The sequence below is a fragment of the Dromiciops gliroides genome, chromosome 2 (assembly GCF_019393635.1).
Source record: "Dromiciops gliroides isolate mDroGli1 chromosome 2, mDroGli1.pri, whole genome shotgun sequence".
Classification (NCBI taxonomy): domain Eukaryota; kingdom Metazoa; phylum Chordata; class Mammalia; order Microbiotheria; family Microbiotheriidae; genus Dromiciops; species Dromiciops gliroides.
The window spans coordinates 98,429,349-98,454,243 of record NC_057862.1 but is presented as its reverse complement, the minus strand read 5'-3'; the positions used below and the strand labels follow the sequence as shown (position 1 = coordinate 98,454,243).

At 36.6% G+C, this 24,895-nt stretch overlaps 1 protein-coding gene across 1 annotated transcript in view; it reads right to left on the bottom strand.

Annotated features, from left to right (window-relative positions):
• Nucleotides 1-7,749: 7,749 nt before the first annotated feature.
• CCDC186 (coiled-coil domain containing 186) overlaps nt 7,750-24,895 on the bottom strand; it is a 60,635-nt gene continuing 43,489 nt past the window's right edge. Inside the window, 4 exon segments of the mRNA XM_043985547.1 lie at nt 7,750-11,650; nt 12,545-12,764; nt 14,541-14,751; nt 21,196-21,276. Coding sequence (XP_043841482.1) covers nt 11,567-11,650; nt 12,545-12,764; nt 14,541-14,751; nt 21,196-21,276 — 596 coding nt within the window. The 3' untranslated portion in view covers nt 7,750-11,566.

Genomic DNA, 24,895 nt, shown 5'->3' with positions numbered 1-24,895 from the left:
CCCTTGGGGCAGAAAAACACACAAAAATACGGGCTGAGAGTTTTCTCCACTATAGATAGATTTCGGGGGGCCGTGCTGGGTCACGAATAAAGCCTAACCCCACAATCAGGCAGACACACCAGACCACGCCAGAGGCAGAGGTGAGCAAGGCAAATGCACTCCAGGCATGAGGAACATCCAGGCCACAGATAAGAGGTAGAGTACTACATATACTGTGTGTGAAGAGGAATCCCCTCCCCATCAACCCACTATCCCACTCTCCACAGCAATGGAAAAGGAAATGAGAGCGATGCAGGAGAGTCATGAGAAAAAAGTCAACACTTTGAAAAGCCAAATGGAAAAGGAGATTAAAAAACTGTCTGATGAAAATAACTGCCTAAGAATTAGGATTGAACAAATGGAAGCTAGTGACTTTATGAGAAACCAAGACACAGTAAAGCAAATCCAATTGAATGAAAAAATAGAGGGTAATGTGAAATATCTTCTTGGAAAAACAGCTGACCTAGAAAATAAATCTAGGAGAGATCATTTGAAAATCACTGGACTACCTGAAAACCATGACCAAACAAAAGCTTAGAGACCATCCTCCAAGAGATTGTGAGGGAAAATTGCCCTGATATTCTAGAAGCAGAAGCTAAAATAGAAATGGAAAGAATCCACTGATCACCTCCTGAAAGAGCTCCCAAAAGGAAAACCTCCAGGAATATTATAGTCAAATTCCAGAACTCCCAGGTCAAGGAGAAAATACTGCAAGCAGCTAGAAAAAAGGAATTCAAATACTGTGGAGCTCCAATAAGGATAAAGCAAGATCTAGCAGCTTCTACATTAAAGGACCAAAAGGCATGGAATATGATATTCCAGAGGGCAAAGGAACTGGGACTTCAGCCAAAAATCACGTACCCAGCAAAACTGGGTATAATTTTTCAGAGGCAAAAATAGGATTTCAATGAGAAAGAGGTCTTTCAAGCATTTGTGATGAAAAGACCTGAACTGAATAGAAAATTTGACTTTCAAATACAAGATCCTGGAGAAGCATAAAAAGGTAAACAGGAAAAAGACTTCATGAGGGATATTAAAAGATCAAACTGTTTACATTCCTACATGGGAAGATAATACTTTGAAATCATAAGAACTATCTTAATAAGAAATTCAGGGGCTGCTGGGTGGTGCAGTGGATGGAGCACCGGCCCTGGACTCAGGAGAACCTGAGTTCAGGTGTGACCTCAGACACTTGACAATTAATAGCTGTGTGACCCTGGGCAAGTCGCTTGGCCCCGGTTGCCTCACCAAAAAAACCAAAACAAAACAAAAATTCTTCACAAGAAATTCACAGAAGACAGGGCTGAACTGCATATGAAGGGATGATATCTGTAAAGCATTTATGTTTTGTTCTTTGTAGGGCAGACGGGGAGGGGTGTCTTATGTCTGGGGCTGGATTTGAGCTTGGGGGGGCCTCCTGGGTCCAGGGCTTGTGCTTTGTCCACTGTGCCACCTAGCTAATCCATGATGACATCATTAAAATAGGGCTGAGGTGTAGGAGGAATAAACTGGGGGGAGGGGAAGGGGAGAGATGGTTTGGGGAGAGGTATTTCACATGGAAAAAACAAGAAGAAAGCTTATGGAGGAGAGTAGAAGAGAGGAAAGGAGTTGGGGAGTGAGTGAACCTTAATATCATCAGAATTGGCTCAAAGAAGGACTAACATACATACTCAAGTAGGTATAGAAATATACTTTTGCCCGGGGGGTGGGGGGGAGGGAGAAAAGGGCTGGGGGAGAAGGGAAGGAGGGAAGGACAGATTGGGGGAGAGAGCAGTAAAAAGCAAAACACTTTCAAGGAAGATGAAGATGTTCTTCATTACTGCACCAGTATGACATATGGAATTGCTTGATCTCATAGAGAGGGTTGAGGAGGGAGGGAGGAAGAAAAATTTAGAACACAGAATTAGCTCAGGGACCCTGATCTCATTGGAGTGGGCTCATGGAGGGAATAGCTTTCATAACCAATTGGGAGGAGCAATCTATTTAACCCTGCAGGAAAATAGGAGGGGAAGTGGACAAGGAAGGAAGGGTGAAAAAAGGGAGTGCAGATCGAGGGAGAGGATAGTCAGAAGTAAGGCACCTCTGAGGAGGAATAGGTAAAAAGAAGATAGAGTAAATGTCATGCGAAGGGAGTGGGATGGAGGGAAATAGTTATGATGATTGATTATAATGGCAAAATGTATGGTACCTACTTTGCTGGGCTTTTAGCAAGAGAATTCTCTGTCAAGCTTAAGGTACTATATGCAGGTTATGATGAACAGGATACTATCAGAAAAACTTGGAAAGACCTATATGAATTGAAGCAGAGTGAAATGTACTGTATACAAAATAACAGCAATAGTGGGGGATGATCTGCTGGGAAGCATGTGGTTATTTTCAGCAAGGCAATAATCCAATATAACCCTGAAAGACTTAGAAAGATTGCAGCCCATCTGCAGAGAAAGAACTGATAGTATCTGAAAACAGATGGAAACACATTTAAAAAAATTTTTTTTTCATTTCCTCTTTGACAATTCCTTAATCTGAAGTTTTGGGTTTTTTGACTGTTTTCTCTCACAACTAGCTAATATGGAAATTTTTCCATGACTACTCATGTATAACTTATTTTGAATTAACTGAGTTCTTGTGGGTGGGGGACGGGAATGGAGCAGGGAAGAGAAGTTGGAACACAAAGTTTTTAAAAAATTGATGTTAAAATTTTGTTTTTACATATATTTTGGAAAATAAAATTCTATTCAGAATAAAAAAAAAGGAAGTGTTAAAAAAAAAAACTTTTTTTTTTTGTGAGGCAATTGGGGTTAAGTGACTTGCCCAGGGTCACACAGCTAGTAAGTGTGTAAAGTGTCTGAGGCCAGATTTGAACTCAGGTCCTCCTGAATCCAGGGCAGTGCTCTATCCATTGCACCACCTAGCTGCCCCTCAATGAAAACTTCTTGATGTCCATGTGTCAATGAAGTGAAACTCAGGCAGACAGAGGTTAAATGACTTGCCTAAGGTTTCACAACTAGTGTCTCAGATTGTGATTTGAACTCAGATGTTCCAGACTCCAAGTCCAGCCAGCACCACCTAATTGCCTCAAGTTTTAATATGAGATCATGCAGTGTATAAAGACAGGAGAAAAAAGGGTCCATGACAGTGTTGAGGATCATCTGTTCCTACAGAGCAACCTGACATAGGAAAAAGAAGACTGGACTCAAGTCACATGACTGGTTCAGATTCTCACTCTACCATGGACTAGCTATGACCCCCATAGCAAGCATCTGCTCTCTCAGAGCCATTTTACTTATCTTTAGGGTATGAATATGAATATTGACATTTGTACGGAGTACTTTACAGATCACTGTGAGGAAAGGGTGAAAATAGGTGTAAAAGTATAAACCACAGGGGAACATATTCAATTCTCATTTATACATCTGGAATGATTTTATTAGGATGTAACCAGGATTATAAGCAGTTCTTTGCATGGCCTTTCCATTCAAAGATGTGAGTCACCATGTCTACTGTAACACTGATATGAATTACTTAATAGAATTTAATGACACTATGAAAGCTTGGCATCCTATTTGTTGTCATAATCATTACCTTTAGATTTTATTGCTGAGTTCAAACGAATAGAAGTGGAATGACTTCCTGTGTTTGTTTTTCCTATGCAACATTCCTTTTCAATGAAAACTTCTTGATATCCATGTATCAATGAAGTAAAGAAGATAGGCATTTATTAAGTGCCTTCTATGAGCACGATGCTGGAAGATACAAAGAAAACCAAAAACCAAAAATAGTCTTTGCCCTTGAGGAGTTTTCATTCGAATGGGAAACACCATTTTCACAGATGAGTAGTAATTGAGTAGAAAGCACTAATGACACTGGTGGTTGGGTAGTCACGAATGACTTCCTAGTAGGATGTGAACCCTGAAATAAGCTAAGGATTCTGTGAGGTGGAGGTGAGAAAGGGCAGCATCTCAGATGTGGAAGGCAGCTTTACAAAGGTCCAATGGTGGAACGTGTGTGTATGAAAAATAATGAGAAATAAATTTGGGCAAATGATCTGGAGAAAGACTCCAAAGGATGTTAAATGTCAAGCTGAGGAGGGCAAATGATCTCCAAGGTATCTTCCAGTTTGTTATCTAGAGATAGTAGGGAGCCAAGTAAAGATTCTTGAATATGGGAGGGATACGATCATATCTGTACTTATTTTGAGAGCTGTGTGGAGATTGGAGAAGGAAAACTGGAAGCACTGTTCAATTATGAAGCTACTGTTAGGCAAGAGTGATGAGGGTCTGAAATGGAGTGGCATCTGTGTGAGGGGAGAGAAGAGGATAGAAACCAGTTATATCCCTGAGACAGGACAAAAAAAGAAAGCACAGAGGACTGGAAAATTGGTCACGCATCTGATCCAGTCAAGACTCATAAAAAAGGATTAGAAAGGAAGGAAAGAAAACAAAGAGAGAACCCTGTCATGAGAGCAAGGGAGAAAGTGTCCAGGAGGAGGAAAGGGAGGTCAACAATGTCAAAGAAAGAAAAATCAAGAAAGATGAAAACTGAGAAAAAGGTCATCCTATTTAACAATTAAATCATTGGTAACCTTGGTGAGGGCAATTTCAGTGAGAGGTGGGTTCAGAAGCCAGACTACAAGAGGATGAGGAGTAAGAAGTGAGGAATTGAAGACAGAGGGCATAGAGGGCTTTTTTCTAGCAGTCTAACTGCTAGAAAGGGAGGAAAGCCGTGACAATAGCGTGAGAGGATAGCCAGGTCAAATGAAGGGTTTTTTAAAAGATAGGGAGATCTGGGAATCTTTGTAGACAGCAGGGAAGGAGACAGTACATAAAAGGCTGAGGATGACAGAGAGGAAATGATCAAAGAAGCAAGAGGATGGGACCAAAAGTACAAATAGAGAGGGGTTGGCCTTATCAAGAAAAGTTACCTCTTCATCAGATACTAGGGCAAAAGAAGAAAGAATAGAGGATGTTAAAGGGTTTTGAGGTGTAAAATAGGGGACAAAAGGGAGTTCATGATGGATGGCCTCTATTTACTTCGTAAGGTAGAGGGGGTATGCTGCTGAGAAAGAGCGAGAGGTGCAGTTTGGGGATCTTAAGGAGAGAAAAATCTGAAAGTCACTGTGGGTACTGTAACGGGTGAGGGCAGCATAGCTGTGTGGCTTGAGCTATTGCATTGAGCCACACTTGAAAAGGAAATGAAGCAAACAAGCTATCTTATTAATCTTACCTATTTCTTGAACATGGTTGTTTAGGAAAGGATTCTCCTTCTATAATAAACACACTGATTTAAGAGTACTCTGTAGGGGATAACATACATGCTTCAATTGGGTATAGAAATCTATCCTAAGCTTGCAGGAAAGTGGGAGGGAAAAGATAAGAAAAGGGGGTGGGGGGAGTGCAATAGAAGGGAGGGAAAATTAGAGGAGGGGCAGTCAGAAGCAAAACACTTTTGAGGAGTGACAGGGTGAAAGTAGAGAGAGAATAGAATAAAGGGAGGGGGGATAGAATAGAGGGAAACAGTTATCAATACCATGAAAAAAATTTTGAAGCAAATTTCTCTGATAAAGGTCTCATTTCTCAAGTGTATAGAGAATTGAGTCAATGTTATAAAAATATGCACCATTTCCCCATTGATAAATGATCAAAAGATATGAACAGTTTATAGTCATATGAAAGAATGCTCTAACTCACTACTGATTGAAAAAATGCAAACTGAAACAATTCTTAAGTACTACCTTATACCTATTAGATTGGCTAATAGGACAGAAAAGGAAAATGACAAATGTTGGAGGGAATGTGGGAAAAATGAAACATTAATGCATTGTTGGTAGAGTTGTGAACTGATTCAACCATTCCGTAGAGCAATTTGGAACTATGCCCAAAAGGGCTATAAAACCATGCATACTCTTTGATTTACCAATACCACTACTAGGAGTGTATCCAGAAAGATTTTTTTTAAAAAAGGAAAAGGACCTATATATACAAAAATATTGATAGCAACTCTTCTTTTCTGGTGGCAAAAAATTGGGAACTGAGGAAATGCTCATTAACCAGGGAATGGCTGGACAAATTGTGGTATGTGATTATGATGGAATACTATTGTGCTATAAGAAATGATGAGCAGAATGCACTCAGAAAAACCTGGACTTATGCGAGCTTTTGCAGTGAAATATACCATATACAAAGTAACAGTAATATTGTGGGATGATCAGCTGTAAAAGACTTAGCTATTCTCAGAAATGCAATGATCCAAGACAACTGAAGGACTTATGATGACAAATGTTATCCATCCCCAAAGAAGGAACTGATGGTGTCTGATAAAAAACTTTGGTTTTCTCGCGGGTTTATTTTGGGGGGGGGGAGGAGGTCTATGTTTTCTTTCACAACATGAAAATAGAAATGTTTTGCATCACTTTGAGCTACATCAAATTACTTGACTTCTGGGGGTGGGGAGGGAGGTTGGAATAGAATTTGGAACTCAGAGTGTTTAAAATGAATATCAAAAGTTGTTTTTACATGTAATTGGGGAAAAATAAATACCAAACAAACAAGGAAAAGATTACTCTATTTTAGACTGTTAAAAAGTAGTTGGAGGGGCAGCTAGGTGGCGTAGTGGATAGAGCACCGGCCCTGGAATCAGGAGTACCTGAGTTCAAATCCGGCCTCAGACACTTAACACTTACTAGCTGTGTGACCTTGGGCAAGTCACTTAACCCCAATTGCCTCACTAAAAAAAAAAAAAAAGTAGTTGGAAAGCAAAACTTTGTGTAAAATATCTATTACATATACCAACTAGGGAGAAATATTCCACATAATATTTTCTTACTATCAAGTATATTAGTTCCTTTTACTTAGAGCTAGATAAATTTACAAAAATAATTCTTCATTAATTATATATCATTAGCTCCAAAAAGAAATATGCATGTTTACAACAGTTCTAAAAAGCCTTTTGGAAATCAGCTACTGACACTTTTATTAATTTTGAAGTAGAGCTTGGCAGTATAGAACTGTATTTATTGATTGCTCATTGATACTGGCAAGTATATCAAGTGAACAGAAAAGGGCACCAGACTAGGAGCCCTTGAAGAGACCAATTCTGACCTTGGGCAAGTTATTTAGCTTCTCTTAGTATGTTTTCTCATCTGTAAATAAAGGGATTGGAATATCTAGATGGTCTCTGTGGCTCCTATTGGTTGTTTCAAAACAGGCATTTCTAAGTAAGGGAGGGAGAATATTTCAAGCCTGGTTAAAAAAAAATCATTTTTAGGAAGTGTGAGTTGGCCTTGAAGATAGATTCTAAAGAGCCATCAAATAGGAGTGTGTGTAAAGGAGTCGAAATACCATTAAATTACAGGATGGTAGCAGATGTTTTCTTTTTAATAGTACAATATATACAGTGTGAACTTATGATGACTTCTTGAAAAACTTCATTTATACAGAAACATATCTACAAAATTAACATTTTAATGAAATCAAAGAGACTATGCACATATTCAGAAATATAAACAAATTTCACCAGTGAAGACAATGGACACACAGAAATTTTTTAAAAACTTTCCATTCTGGAATAAAAAATACATCTTTACTGTACAGCTATAACCATCATTTAATTATTTTGTTCGAAAATCTTCATATTTGGAAAATTTTTCAATTAATTACCTCTTTTGAAATTCTAGTTAATAGTGCCACCAACTGGCAACAAAGTTTTTAAAAGATCAGTGTCAAAAGAGTTTTGTTCTTAAAGTTACTGATGAAAAAAAAACCAAAACCTCTAATACGCACAGAGACAATATGCAAGAACAGTAAATCACAGTGAATGAAAAGATGACCTATAAAAGATTTTCACCAGGGTGCTATGAAGTATTTAAAATATTAACACAGTCTAAAGGTTTTGTTTTGTTAAATCTAGCTTTACATTTACATGTAAAACTTTGTACTAAGGAAGAATTTAAACATACTGTAAAAGGAAAAAAATATTTTTGCTTAAGAAACTGACATGATATCTCAACATAATTAGATGCACTTGTCAGCAACACCAGTTGGCATTAGTAATCTAAAAACATTACTAGAAAGCTAATGCCATATGTTTCAAGTTTTTTAAAGGAAAAAATAAGTAAGTATTAAATTCTGGGTAATGCTGAAAAATTTGTAGAACCACAGCAATCTATTTTGATAACACCAAGCATTCCTCAAAAAAAAAAAAAGAGAGAGAGAGAGAGAGAGAGAGAGAGAGAATAATTTCCCCAAAGCATCACTGGGCCAGCCAACTATACACATGGACTAACATTTCCCTAACATGTTACAAAGGGCCATGTTATTTATAACAGTGTCCTTTAGAACTGAATTTCTGAAAATATAAGACTAAATTAGTATCTTTGGTTATTCTTTATCAATCCCTTGGCTTGATCAGCTTGACAAAATTGAGTTGTACAGCAATTACCCTTAAAATAACTTCTAAAAATAGAACATCCTGAAGCTGTTTGCATGAACTGTATTCATTAGTCAATGAAACACCCATGGTTTAAAAAAAAATCACCAGATATTTAAATAATTATATTTGTGCATATGTGTCCCTATAAACAAACCTATGTATATAAATACACACACCAAAAAAAATCCCAAACTGCACAAGATTATCTAATTAGGAAATAGAAACTTATTCCTCATATTTGTGCAGTACAGAAAACAGGACACATGAAAAAGACATTGCTTAATTAGAAGTCATTCAAAAACTAACCCATTCTTTTACCCTGATGCTAAAATCTTCCATTTTTAAATTCTCAAAACTTAACTGGCTGAATGATTAAGAACTGAATTACTATGGGAAAATTGTTGTTAATAATTTAATACTTTGTGCTCACTTTTAAAGACATGATGACTTGTACATATGTACACTATTCCCTACTACCCAAAGAACCTAAAATACTGACACCTAGCTGAAGATACCAATGTACTGGGTCTTTAATGAATATTATTTTTTTTTAAAAGCATACATATTATTTTTCCAGATCTCTGGACTGTCTTTTCCTCCTGGAGTCTATAAAAATCCTACTGCACTTGTTTACACAGGGAATAAGGTATAAATCCACTGTGTTCTATACAGCCAGATATCTAGCTGGAGTATCTGGATGTTTTGTTTGTCCTGGTTTTGCTCAGTCCTGAACCCAGATATATATAAGGCTGTAGTGTATATCATTTTAAAAAAGAAAAAGTAAAATATTTTCTTCAAAGGATTTCTACTTGCACTTATATTAGAAATAAGAATATGGTCAACATATACTTTCTAATGGCTTTCTTCCAAAAACAAACTTCCTAGTAAAGATTTCTCCAAATGGGACATATACAGACATAAATACGGGAATAACTCATTTCTATCTCTGATAAATGTAGAAATTTAAAACTTATCTACATAATACATAATGGACATATAATTTTATGGCCTCCTGAATATTGATTCTTATGGAGAAAAACTAAAACTGTATTCTCATAAATATATCTATATGACAAGCCAAGCATGGTTTGGTTGCACAGGAGTAAAAATCTGGCTACATTAAGTAGTCATTAGGAGTGTCAGTGGTCTAAAAGAATGAAAAAAAAATATATGATTGCACTTACCCTATATGTTATTCATTTTTTACTTTGATAAATTACACATATGAAAAATAAGACACATTATGGTATACCAATACTAATTCTCAGCTAATGTAAAATAAACAATCTTCATTGAATTTAATTTTATGAATTTATGAATGGGAGTTGGGTATGATTTAGTACATGAACTAAATGTACAGAAAATATAAACCACACCATAGAGATTTAACATTTAAATAGTACCCCTATTTAGCACATTTATTTTTGCAACATTATCAAACTAATACTCGAATTTTAAAACAAATTAGAGGGATGTGACTATAATGGACCCAACTTTTAGAGTTCAATTTCCTTAATATAAAAAAATTTCCAGTGGCAATAAATATAACCAGACCCTATAGGGATCCATTTCCCTTTTTAAAAAACTAAAATTAAAAACTAATCATTTTGACAGTTACAAGCACTGAACATTAGCCAAGGTATTGTATTACAACAATGATCTAAATGTAATGAAATATATGTACACAAATGCACACATAAAAATTCTAAGAGATGAGGGCAAATTTAAGTAGCATCTTGACAAGTGAAAATATTAAACAAACACTGAACATTAAACGCCTATTACGTGCAGAGCACTGTGCTAGGCACTGGGAAAAGTACAGAGATAAATAAAAAATGGTCCCTGCCCTAATGGAATTTATATAAGAATTACTATTGATACTGCTCATAAAAATTAAGTGCACATTTTAAATAAATATAGTAAAATCTCTCATTAGGTATATGCATTTGGCTCTAAAAATCCTTTGGTTACACATAGGTGATTTGTGAGTTTTAAATAAAAATATAATAATTTTTGAGAAGTGATGCTATAATCTACATTACAAACTGGATTTAGCAATGCAAAGGAATAGTATTCAAATAAAACAGTCTTGACAAAACATATCAATGCTATTTTTTCCCTTGGAATTTGAACCTAAACACTATTACATTTTTTTCTTATATTAGTGATGCATATGTATGTATATCAGAGCTTCTAAAAAAGTCTACTGTTCTAATGACTCATTCAATTTTAAAATTTGGATTTAAGTCAATGAAAAAATTTCTCAAGATACACTATGGGAAATCAGTTTTATGGAAATTAATTCTAAGAAACCATTTAGCTATCAATCAGAAGAAATGTGTGGAAATGAGAAGCATTTAAATACAAGGAACCATGCATGTGTGCTATAAAGAAGGTATCTAATTGTGGGAAAAGCTTAAGGACCAAACTAGACACAGAAGAATCAATGTCTGAACTTTTTTCTTGAGATATTACATACATTATCACTAGCTAACTTTTCCATTCCACTTAAAATATTAATTTTAAAATCAAGTCACAGAACCAAATACATATCCTACTATACATAGCTAAACGTAATGAAAATTTCAAAGTTAATGTGTTATAGTTATTTGTGTTCAGCTTATTTTAGAGTAAGAAAGTGCATATTAATGAATGGTTTTTAATGCCTGTCTTTTCATGCATATTTTTAAAAGGCTGAATCACCTTTCATATATAAGGCATGTTAATGGGAAGAGAGATGGAAAAATAGTGTTTGAAAGCCCTTGTAGTATTCGTCAGCATCTGATATGACTATTAGCAAATTAAATAATCTTTTTTTTTCAATTCATCATTAATAGGATGTTATTTTTCCACAGTGCAAACAATCAAAATCTTGAAGTTTACGCTACTTACAGTACACGCAATTCATTCAAATGGTCAGAGAATAGCAAGGATGGGTCATATCAAAAGTTCAGTTATGACTTAAATTTGTATCGAACAGGTAAAACACACTTTCACTGACTGACACACAGATCATAAGAAAAACTTCAAAACGCCACCGAGGTCTGTAGCACCTTCTCTGTCTGCAGCTTTTGTCTCTTTACTATGCAAGAGTTTTCTGTTATGTTTGCTTCGTCCTCTGTTCTACTTCATGCTGGTGTTTAATAAGACGTTCTATTTCTGTTCCTAGTGTTTGTAGATTTTCCTTTTATTTTTAGTTTATAAAATGGGAAGAAAAAAAAACAAGAAATATTAACTCACACAAATAAAGGATTCACTTTGAAATTTTCTCCCTACTAAGCATGTTTATTTCCCTCTAAACCCTAAGCTTAGTTTTGTTAAAAGAACCAGAGAAATATTTTGTGCTTAGTAAAGGCCTCTCAGTTATAAACAAATCCATGGCAATCTGACTGAGGGATGTTGTGGTAATTGATAATGCCCAAGAGATTATTTAATGGCTTTAAAAAATTCATTAAAGAATGTTAAAGTTCTAGAAGATGATCTGCTGCAGTAGTTAAATAATAGCAACAATAATTCAAAACAAAATTTGCAGTATATAATATTTTGCTTATAGTCATTAACATTTACTTTAGCAATTAATCATAATTGCAGACCAAACTGAGATAAAAATTTGCCCACAACGCATTAAATAATAAAAGTTCCAAATAAGGTAAAAAATTTCAGCTATAATCCATTTTATAGTAACTAAACTGATTACCTCTCCTCTAAATCATCCTGTAGTGTTATTTTTCACTTTGCTTGAAAATAAAATAGGTTTTAAAGCATGAGGGAAGGGGCAGCTAGGTGGTATGGATAAAACACCAGCCCTGGATTCAGGAGGACCTGAGTTCAAATTTGGGCTCAGACACTTGACACTTACTAGCTGGGTGACCCTGGGCAAGTCACTTAACCCCCATTGCCCCAAAAAGAAAAGAAAAAAAGAAAGCATGAGGGAGAAAAATAAACCTTAAAATGAATTTCCACCCTCTGGTATAAACAGCTGGGTTATATTACAGAAGTAATCTACTATTAGGTAAGTTTTTGGGGTAACACATTTCATAAGATTTATTGGATGAAAATTTATGAAAAATGTCAATACCTTCAAAGTAATATTTTTAAGTAATGTATCCTCCAAAACAGCCTGTAATTTTCGGTTGATCTCCAAGGAGAGTTCTAATGTCAGTCCACTGTCAGCAGGATGGGAAGTATACAAGGATGCCATGATGCCTCCTCGTCTACTTAAATGGACCTTGTTAAAATCAGATGCCTCTGATGACAGCGTGCCTGCTTCTTCTCGTAAGATATAACTCTGAATTATTCTAAGAAAAAAAAAAAACGATTATAGATGCATCCTTGATGGCTTAAAAATGTCTGGATTTGTAGTCAATATTCATATAGCACTTTAAGGTTTGCCAAGCATGTTATATAGGTTATTTCATTTACTCTTCACAACAATCCTGGGAAGTAGATACTATTATTATCCCCACTTTTACAGATGAGGAAACTGAGGCTGAGAGGTTAAGTGACTTGCCCAGGGTCCCACAGCTAGTTAAGTATATAAGCCAGGATTCAAACCCAAGTCTTCCCATGTCTAAGACCAGTACTCTGCACTGTATTACTGTCAAAAATGAAACTCTTTTAAAGGTTTAACTGAAATTAGAGGCTTACACATTTATTTCCTTTCACACATTCTATAATCCAGCCAAACTGGTTTGCTTGATGTTCTTCACATATGACATACCATACTATCTCCCAGGTCTTTGCCCAGTCACTTTCTATGCTTGAAATACCCTCTTTCCTGATCTTGGCCTCTTAGAATCCCTAATTTAATTGAAAGTTCAGTTCAAATGCAGCCTCCTATAAGAGGCCTTTCCTTATCCTCCTGTTAAGGGCTAAAATTCTAGCTAAACTGTCTAAAATATCTAATGAGTGGTCGCCAATAAATTATAAGCTTTAGCAAGAGTTAGACTTTTAAGTATTTATTAAGGAGAATAAGAATTTGGTAAAGAGAGAGAAAGGCCTACATTCATCTATCTATTAAAGGGAGAGCACATTTCTAGCCCCACTCTCCACCAGCGTCCTCAGGAAAGAGAGCAAGACCGAGCGCCAGTCTCTTCCTTCCTCCTCCTACTAGCCCCCGTCACTTCCTGACGCCAAAGAAAAGACTCCTGGTCTTGCCCTCAAAGACCTTCATTTCATGGGCGGAACTCTTCTACAGTAAGTCTCCAGCAGGTGGCATCATTCCAATCGTTACACTCCTCAGCTGTTAATGCCTCTCCCCAAATTACTTAGCATTTTTTTTTTAAACAACTGAAGAGATCTTCCCAAGAGAATGTAAGTTCTTTGGGGGCAGAGATTGTTACATTTTTTTCCTTTAAATACCTGGAGCAGAGTGTAGAGTTTTATATATGTATGTTTCCTCATCTGCAGAACTGGGAAAATATGCTGTTTCAAAACATTGTTGTAGGAAAGAATGAGATTTATGCAAGACAATTTTGTAATTATATCATATATAAAGGAAAACTATTATTTTTGTCTGATATAATTTTTACTGTGACAATGCATTTGGCCAACTTAGAATACAAATAAGAATATAAACACTTCAATTTCCTTCAACCATTATTTGTCCAAAATGATTTAATAATTCCTGTTCCCCAGTCAGCTGAATATCTTCATTTATATAGAAATTATTAGTATAAACATTGTATAATGCTAGCCCTAAAGAGAATGACAAATCAAGGTTCTAATTTTCCTGACCTTTACATCTAGAACTATATTTTACTATATTCCTTTCAGAAAGAGTCGGGTGTCATGTTTGTGAAAGAAAATTATGTTACTCCAGTTCTGACTTAGAATGAAAAAAATCTACATTCACTTATCTAGCTATATTACAGGAATAAGTGAATTTGTTCTAGAAATTGTTCATAAATCTAAAATTAATATTATTAACATTTTTAAATGCAGAACTAGGGCCCAAGAATTGTTTGAGCACAGAGCTGTTGATGATTACTTAATTTTATCAAATTTCACTTACAAAATGTCACCTTTGCCCTATTAGTTGACACTTTTAAAGAATAAAAAACCATCATACTTACTTGGTTTTTTTCCTAATTTCTTCTACCAATTGCTTTATATGATCCTCCATAAATTCAATCTTCTCATTTTTCCGGGCATGAGCTTTCTGCAGCCTTACTATCCTCTCAATCAGCATAGTCTTGTCCACTTCTGGAAAGTTATCCACAGCCACAGAGGAGCCAGTATTTTCTGGTGATCGATCTTCTGTACTGCTTCGAGCATTGAGGGACCCTGAGTCGAAATTGGATTCAGAAATGGGTCTAGTTTAGCATCATCTTTTACTCCATTATTTCTTTTCTCCATTCCATTTATATAGTCATTTAATATGCCTAAACCTTGCTAGAAGAGTTCTAATTGATAATGACTAATCATGGTTGAATGATCAGTCCCTTAGTTCAAGGATCAAAAACTTTCTAGGCCTACAAAATGGAATATGGAAACAATTACAAACTTGGTGGAGGGAAGCAACTTCCAAGTTATATAAAAAATGAACCACTTTCTAATAATATGAATTTAATTCAACAAACATTTACCAAACATCTACTGTGTGCAACTGTGCTAAGCGTAGAGTATCAAAATATAAAACTAATACCTAGCAGAATCAAGAAGTGCCCCCTGCAGGATATGGAATCTAAGTTGTACTCAAAATTCTATGAGGCAGAAGTGAAGAGTCTGTGCATTCTAGACATGAGAGACAAATTGTACTAAGGCACAGAGGAAAGAGATACAACGTCAAGTAGAAAGAACAGCTAGAGCAACATGGCAGAGTAGAGAAATCACCTGTGCCCTCCCAAATTCCCTTCCAAATAACTTTAAAAGAACACCTAAATGGAATTCTGGAGCGAAAACCAACAAAAGATCAGGATGAAGCAATTTCCCAGCTTAAGACGATTTAGGAGGTAGGTCAGGAGGAAAGGTCTGTCTCACTTGGTTGGTGGTTAGGGCACAATGCAGAACAGGACCTGACTTGGAGGCAGCTGCATCAGTGGCAGGAGCAGCTTCTGGAGCTTTCACCGCAGACAGTAAAGAGGTCAGAAAGAGATTATATGGGACCCTTTGCTGGCACTGGGTGCAGAACCCTGTTGCATTACCCATACATAGCTCTGGGTTGGGATCCCACAGAGAGAAGGAGCACAAGAGCCCTGGTCAGTTGCAAGGTGGTGGAGAGCACTTGAGGTGGTTCAATAGGGAAAAGGGTCACTGGTCTTAGAAAACAGTAGCACTTGCAGCTACCAAAGTACACGGCCGAAGTCACAATTCCAGGGTGAAAAGAAGTGACAGCACTTGCACATCCTGAGAACCTAACCCTAACAAGTTACTATGGTGACAGGGAAGATCAAGACATAAGCTGGGAAAACAACACGTCAAAGCAGCTCCAAGCAAAGCCTCATAAAAACATATGAATTCAACACAAGCAAATTCCTGAAAGAGCTTAAAAGGAATTTTAAAAATCAAATAATAACGGTACAAGAAAAACTGGGAAAAGAAATGAGATCGATGCAAGAAAATTATGAAAAGAGAGTCAACAGCTTAGTAAAAGGGGCACAAAAATACACTGAAGAACTTCAAAAAAAGCAGAATAGGTACAACTGCAGGGTTGGTTAAATAATAGGAAAACTATCAGCATAAATGACTATATCAATAATAAAAACATCAAAAATCATCTAATTATCTCAAAAAATGCAAAAAAGGCTTTTGTCAAACCACAACATGCATTTCTATTTAAAAAAAAAAAACAAAACAAACCAGCAAGGGGGCAGCTAGGTGGTACACTGGATAAAGCACCAGCCCTAGATTCAGGAGGACCTGAGTTCAAATTCGACCTCAGATACTTGACACTTACTAGCAGTGTGACCTTGGGCAAGTCACTTAACTCTCATTGCTCCCCCCCCCAAAACCAAACCAAACCAAAACCCAGCAAGCAGAAGAATAAATGGAGCTTTCCTTAAAATAACTAGTATCGATCTAAAACTATCATCTGTAAAAGCAAGGATGCCCATTATCACCACTATCATTCAATACTATACTAGAAATGTTAGTTATAACAATTAAAAAAAAATAGAAGGAATTAGAATAGGCAACAAGGAAACAAAACCATCTCTCTTTGCAGATGATATGATGGCATACTTAGAGAATCCTAGAGAATCAACTAAAAAAACTAGTTGAAATAATTAACAACTTCAACTTCAGTAAAGATATAAATCCATATAAATCACTGGCATTTCTATATATTGCCAACAAATTCCAGCAGGAAAGAGAAATTCCATTTAAAATAACTGCAGACAATATAAAATACTTGGGAATCTAGATGCCAAGACAAACCTAGGAAGTATATGAACACAATTACAAAACTTTTCACACAAATAATCAGATTTAAACATGGGTAGGCCCAACCAATATTATAAAAACAATAATTCTACCTAAATTAATGCACATATTCAATACCATACATAGAGATAGAAAAAAAGAACATAATTCATCTGGAAGGACAAAAGGTAAAGAATCTCAAGGGAATCAATGAAAAAATGTAAGGGAATGGGGCGCCTAGCAGTATTAGATCTCAAATTGTGTTACAAAGTGGTAAACATCAAAATAATCTGGTACTAGCTAAGAAAAAGAGTGGTAGATCAATTCAATAGATTAAGTACATAACAAAGAGTAATAAATGACCATAATAATCTAGCGTTTGATAAATGCAAAGATCCAAGCTTTTGGGACAAGAACTCACTATATGAAGAAAGCTGTTGGGAAAACTGAAACGCAATTTGGCAGAAACTAGGTATAGAACAACAATCATGCTGTATAACAAGATAAGGCTAAAATGGACACATGGTTTAGACATAAACAAATTAGGGGTACAGATCTATGGGTAAGATAAGAATTTATGACCAAACGAGAGGGAGCCAGTATTGTATATAAAAATGGGTAATTCTGACTAAATTAAAAAGGCTTTGTACAAACAAAACCAATGCTGCCAAGATTAGAAGGAAATTGTAAGAAAAATGGGAAAAAAATTTTTACAGCAAGTTTCTCTGATAAAAGCACCTTTTCTCAAATATATAGAGAACTGAGTCTAATTTATAAGAATGAGTCATTCCCAAATTGATAAATAAATCAAAGCTAGCTATAGTCTTATGAAAAAATGCTCTAAATCAAATGCAAATTAAAACAACTCTGGGGTACCACCTCACATCTATCAGATTAGCAAATATGACAGAAAAGGAAAAGAGCAAATGCTGGAGGGGATGTGGAAAAATAGGTATACTAATGTACGGTTGGTGGAGTTGTGAATTCAATTAACCATTTGAGAACAATTTGCATACCCTTTGACCCAGAAATACCACGAATAGAACCGTACCCCAAAGAGATCAAAGGAAAAGGATTTACAATGTACAAAAATATTTATAACATTTCTTTTTGTGGTGGCAAAGAATTGGAAAGTGAGGGGATATCCATCAATTGTGGAATGGCTAAACAAAATGTGTTATATAATTGCAACAGAATAATATTGTGCTAAAAGAAACGATCAGCAGGATGCTTTCAGAAAAACTTGGGAGGACTTATATAAACTGTTGCAGAGTAAAGTGAGTAGAACCAGGAAAACACTGTATACAGTATATCAACTGTGAATGGCTTAACTATTCTCAGCAATATAATGATCCAAGACAATTCTGAAGGACTTATGATAAAAAATGCTATCCATCTCCAAAAAGAGAACCTCTGAATGAAGACTGAAACATACTTTTAAAATTTTATTTTTGTTGTTTTGGGGTTTTTTGGGCAACATGGCTATTATGCAAACATGTTTTTTGCATGACTGCACATGTATAATCTATATCAAATTGTTTGCCTTCTCAAGGAGGGTGTAGGGAAGGAGAGATGGAGAGAATTTGGAACTCAAAATATTTTTAAAATGTTAAATGTTTTACATGTAATTGAGGGAGGGAGGGAGGGGAGAGAGAGAGAGAGAGAGAGAGAGAGAGAGAGAGAGAGAGAGAGAGAGAGAGAGAGAGAGAGAGAAACCCAGCAAGAGGTCAATTTGCCACTCATGGACAGAAGTGCTGGACCTGAAGTCAGGAAGATCTGAGTTCTAACCAAGCCCCAGACACTTATTAGCTGTATGACCCTGGGCAAATCACTTATCCTGTTTGCCTAAGTTTCTAGAACAGAAACTTACACCTACATCCAGAGTTCTTACGAGGTGAGAAAAATGGAAACGTCTGTAAGTGCTATATAAATGCTAGCAAACTGAACAGAGTACATCAAAGAGTTATAATATAAAATGAGACTAAAATGCAGTTGGGAGGCATAGTGGGGAAGACTAAATGCTAAGTTGAGGAGTCTGTATTTTTCCTTGAATAAGCTCAGATGGTGCAGTGGATAGAGTGTCTGGCTTGGAGTCAGGAAGACTCATTTTCCCGAATTCAAATCTGGCCTCAGACTTTTACTACCTATGTGACCTTGGGCAAATCATTTATCCCCATTTGCCTCAATTTCCTCATCTGTAAAATGAGCTGGAGAAGGAAATGACAAACCACTCTAATATCTTTGCCAAGAAATCATCAAATGGGGCCACAAAAAGTCAGACATGACTGAAATGACTCAAAAACAACCACCTTAGACCTACCTTTCAGGAATTTCAACTAAGTAGTTTCATGTGGAATACTTTGGAAAGAGATTGGAAACAGATAAACTAAAAAGAATGCTATTTTAATAGTCCAGGTGAGAAAGGATGAAAAGCCTGAACTAGGGTGGTGGCTGTGAGCAGAGAGATGGAATGAATGCAAGACAAGTAGTGGAGGTAGAACAGACAAGATTTGGCAACTGATTAGATATGGCAGGTAAGGGAGAGGGAAGAGCCAAGGGTGACTCTAAGATTCTGAAACTGAGTAACTGGAATGGTAGTTATGCCACCAATAGAAATGGGGAAGTTGTACAAGGAATGATTTTAGGAGAAAATTAGTTGTAATTTGAACATTTGAGTTTCAGAGGCCTACAGAAAGATCTCAAGGCTGCAATTGGTAATATAAGACTAGAACTTGGAATAAAGATTATGACTCTATATGATTTAGAGATTCGGGTACATAGAGCTAATTAAACCGGTGTAAGCTGATGAGATCTAAAGGAAGAGTAGAGAGAGGGAAGAGAAAAGTGCCCCTCTTGGGGGACTGCCATATTTAGTGGACAAGGGGGAGAAGACAGGAAAGAAGAATAAGAAAATGCAATCAGAAACAAAAGACAGCAGTGTCACAAAAACCAAGGAAAGAGATAGGGTTCAGGAGAAGGTACCAAAATCTGCAAAAAATGAATGAAATATCCTCAGTTTGTGTTATGCCTAAATACTTGGGGATACAGTCTAACAGTAGTGGCCAGGGAGGGCTATTTTGGACAGTGACGAGTTATAGGGCAAGTGAATGACACATTCTTTTCAGGATAAATGAGATTATACTTCTCATGGCTAGGGTGGGGGGAGGTATAAATAGCACAACAAGAAAAAAGGATGAGGCAGGAAATCTCTAAGCAAGCTTAAAACTCAGAGTAATGAGAACTCAAGAAACACTGCGAACAGACACTGCATGCTATATTGAAGCCCTGTACTAAAGCTGGCCAGAGGAGGAGGAAATTTAGGTAGTCAAGTGAAATATGGTCCTGAAAGGTCAGACTGGATGATGATGGTGTCTAATTTGTGCTGCAATGACAAACAGGACCTGGCCACATGTTCAATGTGAAGATGAAATTGAAAGATTTCTCTAAACCCCATGCCAGCGACTTTAGGGAGATAAAGAGGTCGTCATTTACAGACAATTAAGTTGTTGTTGTTCAATCGTTTTTAAGTTGTGTCCAATTCTTCATGACCCCATTTGGGATTTTCTTGGTGAAGATACTGCTTCTTCAGCTCATTTTATAGATGAGGAACTGAGGCAAACAGGGTCAAATGACTTGCCCAGAGACACACAGCTAGTGTCTGAGGCCAGATTTGAAATTGAAAATGAGTCTTCACCAACTTCCAGGCTTGGGCAATGCTAAGTGACGCTACAGTGCCACCTAGCTGCCCAGAGACAATAAGTTGTTAGCAATGGAGGAAAATTAGGAAGTTATGTAAACAACAACAATAAACACCTCTGGATCCAGTTTTAGTCATGTTTGTACTGAAGTGATTACAAACTAAAAACCTAGGACTAAGCCCGGAGGAAGAAGGATGGAAGGAACTGGACATAAACATATTACCATAAAATGATAAAAAAGAAAGTACCTATGGGGAATAAAAGAAGGAAGAAGATAAAGACAAATTTGTTCCTTTATATCCAACATTTAGAAAATTGTCCTGAAAATTAAGCTACAGAAAATGATCCATTATCTATATATGAGTGAGTGCTAAGTCAAAGAGGTACTATTTGCAGTAATATTTTATCTTCCTCTTTTAGAAGGTGAACTTTAAAGGCCTACTGAACAGGCTTTGATTGAGAGAAGAAAAGAGTTCCTCTATATTAACATCTGTAATTCAGATAGATCAAAGAACATTTAGCAAAATGCTTTTATGAACATAATTTTAAGTTGTACTAATGACAAAGATTCATTTCAAAATGGACCAACAAAAGCCCAAATTTTCCAATTTAATGCGTTGTTTCTCTTTATAATCAAGAAATGATGATTACGATTAAAAAAAAAAATTACCTGATGAACTAGAGCGACTTCCCATACTACTGACTTCTTTATCATAGCTACCATTCTCAATTTGGTCTAATTTTCTTCGTGCTACAGGGAGAAAGAAGAACAATATCTGTAATAAATTTCAGTATTGCAACTATTGAGTCTTATCTCAGATTTGAGCTATTTACACAACAACTGTTAAATCACATTCAACCAAGAATCCTAGTACCAACAAACAGAAAATTATTTATTTTGGATAATTAAGATAAGAGTAACTAATGCTAACCATTTACTTATAAATGAAAATACATCCCTAAAATGTATTATACAGAATAATCACATAACAGATAAATTGATACTATGTTTATATACTGAACAAATAATTTAGTATTTAAGATGGGAAATTCATTACATTGATGGGAATTCCTTTTCAAAATTCCCTTCAAACATTTTCAGTATTTCAATACATTCATATTTCATTGGTATGAGTACTCCTTTCTCCTTAAATAAATCCATTCATATTTATAAGCCATTTATACTTTCTCATCCTATGCAATTATTTACTATATCTTTGCAGAAATCACCCATAAAGGGCCTATCCTACATGCCAGAGGCCATGGAGTAGTACAAAAGCTCTGTGAAGGCAGAGACTGTTTTTCATTTTGTTTTGGTAACCCCAGTACCTAGATGAGTGCATTACAGTTTAAAAAATGCATATTGGACCGGAAAGCGCCCCCTTTGGGTCTTAAACTTCTGTTAATACCAGTACAACACCTGGGTTGTCCACGTGTTATCCCTTGCTCTTAATGATGGGCTATCCCACTCCCCTTTTTTCTTAATTCATATCTTTAATGTCAATTGTTTGTGCCACTTATTGCATATGCCAGTTACTATAATATGATGCTGCCCACTTAGACATAACTTATACCTTTCTCTTCCATTCTGCACAGCACCTATTTAAAACCTTCATTTTTCTCAAGCCCCTTCACACATTACTCCCATTTCACCTCCTTCCACTCTGCTTAGTTATCAGACCTCGTTTGTTTATACTTTATTGGGAAAATAGGGGCTATTTGCAGTGTGGTCCTGTTTCTTTCAAAACCTCAGAACATTACTATTGCTCATGCTCTCCTTTATTCCTGTCTGATTTAAAAAAAAAAAAAATGGCCCTTCTTGCCAAAGATCTTTTTTTATACCCATGATTTTGGGGCAGCTAGGTGGCGCAATGGATAGAGCACCAGTCCTGGAGTAAGGAGGACCTGAGTTCAAATCCGGCCTCAGACACTTAACACTTACTAGCTGTGTGACCCTGGGCAAGTCACTTAACCCCAATTGCCTCACCCCCCCACCCCCCCCACCCCCGCCAAAAAAAAATATATATAGGGAGAGAGAATATACCCATAATTTTATAACTTGTGACAGGTTGCCCCAATAATCATCTTTTCTCTCTAACCTTCAATTTCTCCTTATCTACTGCTTACACCCTCAATCCTCAAGAAAACTTTCATTTGATCTTACCATCCTCTCAAAACTAGAGTACAAAGTAGAGAATTATAGCTGAAACAAGAAGACATGGGTTTGCTCTAGGCAACTCTCTTAAGCCTATAACCAATAAACTATTATCTATTCTCGCTCCTCCCTTTCATATCCAAATTCTTAGAAAAAGCTGTGCAGACACTAGGACTCCACTTCTCTATTCGTTTACTTCTTAGTCCTTTGCAAATACAATGTCTTAATTCCCAAATACAAAGGCTTTTTGTTAATCCTCTACAAAAGTTATGTTGATTACCCTCTACCTTACACTCTCTCCTCTGGGATTTCACAACATTACTAACTGATTTTTTTTTTTGGCAGGGCAATGGTGGTTAAGTGACTTGCCCAGGGTCACACAGCCAGTAAGTGTCTGAGGCCGGATTTGAACTCAGGAACTCCTGAATCCAGGGCCGGTGCTTTATCCACTGAGCCACCTAGCCGCCCCCACTGATTTTTATCCTACCTATATAGTGGCATCTCAGTTTCCTTTGTTGGATCATCGTCCAAGTTGCATCCCTCAGCATCCACTAAATTCAATGGCAGATCCCAATGCTCTGTCCTGGTTATTCTTTTCTTCCTTCTCTGCATCCTCACTCTCAGCAGTATTTCAATAGCTCCCCAGAATTCAATTATCTTTAAGTACATCCAACAGCAGTCTTTCTCTAGACCTATATTGTTAAATGCCTCTACTGAACATGCTCCACAAGACTGTACCATATGACCCTCAAGCCAAGTTAAAAAACAAAAATTGTTTCAATCCGAACCCATCCCCTCTTCCTAATTTCCCTATTTATGCTATGGCTCTGTACCAAACTGCCATCTTTCTAGTTATCCAGGTTTCAAACTACCTTGGAGTTATTCTTGACTCCTCACTCTCTCTTACAAACTATTCCCCTTCACACAATTTACATTCCATCCAAACTGGATGCTTGCATATCTATTGTGTGCACAATTTTGCACAGGTTATCCCCCATACCTGGACCATACTCCTTTTATAATCTTAAACTTCTTTCAAAGCTCAACTCAAGTCACCGCCTATCCCTCTCTGCTTTGGGAGGGATCCTTTCCTGTTACCTAACAAGGGTAAGTCCTCCAAACCTTTTCAAACTACTTGTATACATTTCATGTTTACTTATAAGTGCATAGTCATTTCCCCTGATGGAATTTGAGTTCTCTGAGGGCAGGACCATTTCATTTTTTGTCTATGTGCCACAATGACTAGAGCACAGTGCACATGGCACACCATTGTTCACTTAATACATTCTTGCTGATCAACTGATTGATTTCTGTTGCATTTTGGGTCTCCTGTGATGTCCATTCTACTGAGACTGTGATATAAATATTGGCTACCAATTATTTTTGTTGCAGGGAACAGCTCGGGATCATTAAACGTACAATGTGATTTCCAAAATATGATCTAACCCATTCTTTCATATTATTGTCCATCTGCTGTTCCTGTCCAAAATGTAAGTACTGGTGGACTGACTCAATACGTTGTTTATCTAAGCACACATAATAATCTGAATAATAGGCATTCTTCATTATAATTGGTTCTTCTCATGTAATTTTGTTTAGGCCAATTTCTCTGGAATGCCCATGAATGGATTTCACTGAGGTGTCTCTGTAGTGTTTGACACAATCAACATAACTTTAGGAGAGTGCCTGGCACTTGTTGCTTAGTTGTCTGTGTCATGTCTGACTGTGACTTCATTTGGGGTTTTCTTGGCAAAGATTCTGGAGTGGTTGGCCATTTCCTTCTCCAGCTCATTTTACAGTTGATGAAACTGAGGCAAATGGGGTTAAGTGATTTGCTCAGAGGTCACACAGCTAATAAGTGTCTGAGGCCAGATCTCAATCAGGAAGATGAGTTTTCCTGGTGTTCTGTGCCACTATGGCACCACCTAGCTGCCCTACCTAGGCACCTAATAACATTTTATTGATTGATTATGCCTTGCCTAAAGATAATAACAAGAGGACAAATGAACAGTTATCATGGTGGTTATACTTATCAAGGAAATTTTGTAGTATCTCCACATGTACATGCAAAAGCAACTTACTAGAGGAAAGCTTTTGGGCCTCTCTATTTTCAAAAACTGTTTTGTAATCAGCAGACCATTTTCACAAAAAATTTCTAGAGAAGATGAAGACCAAAGGTCAAAAAGTTCCTGACTGTCTGCTCAGCTCGTTTTGT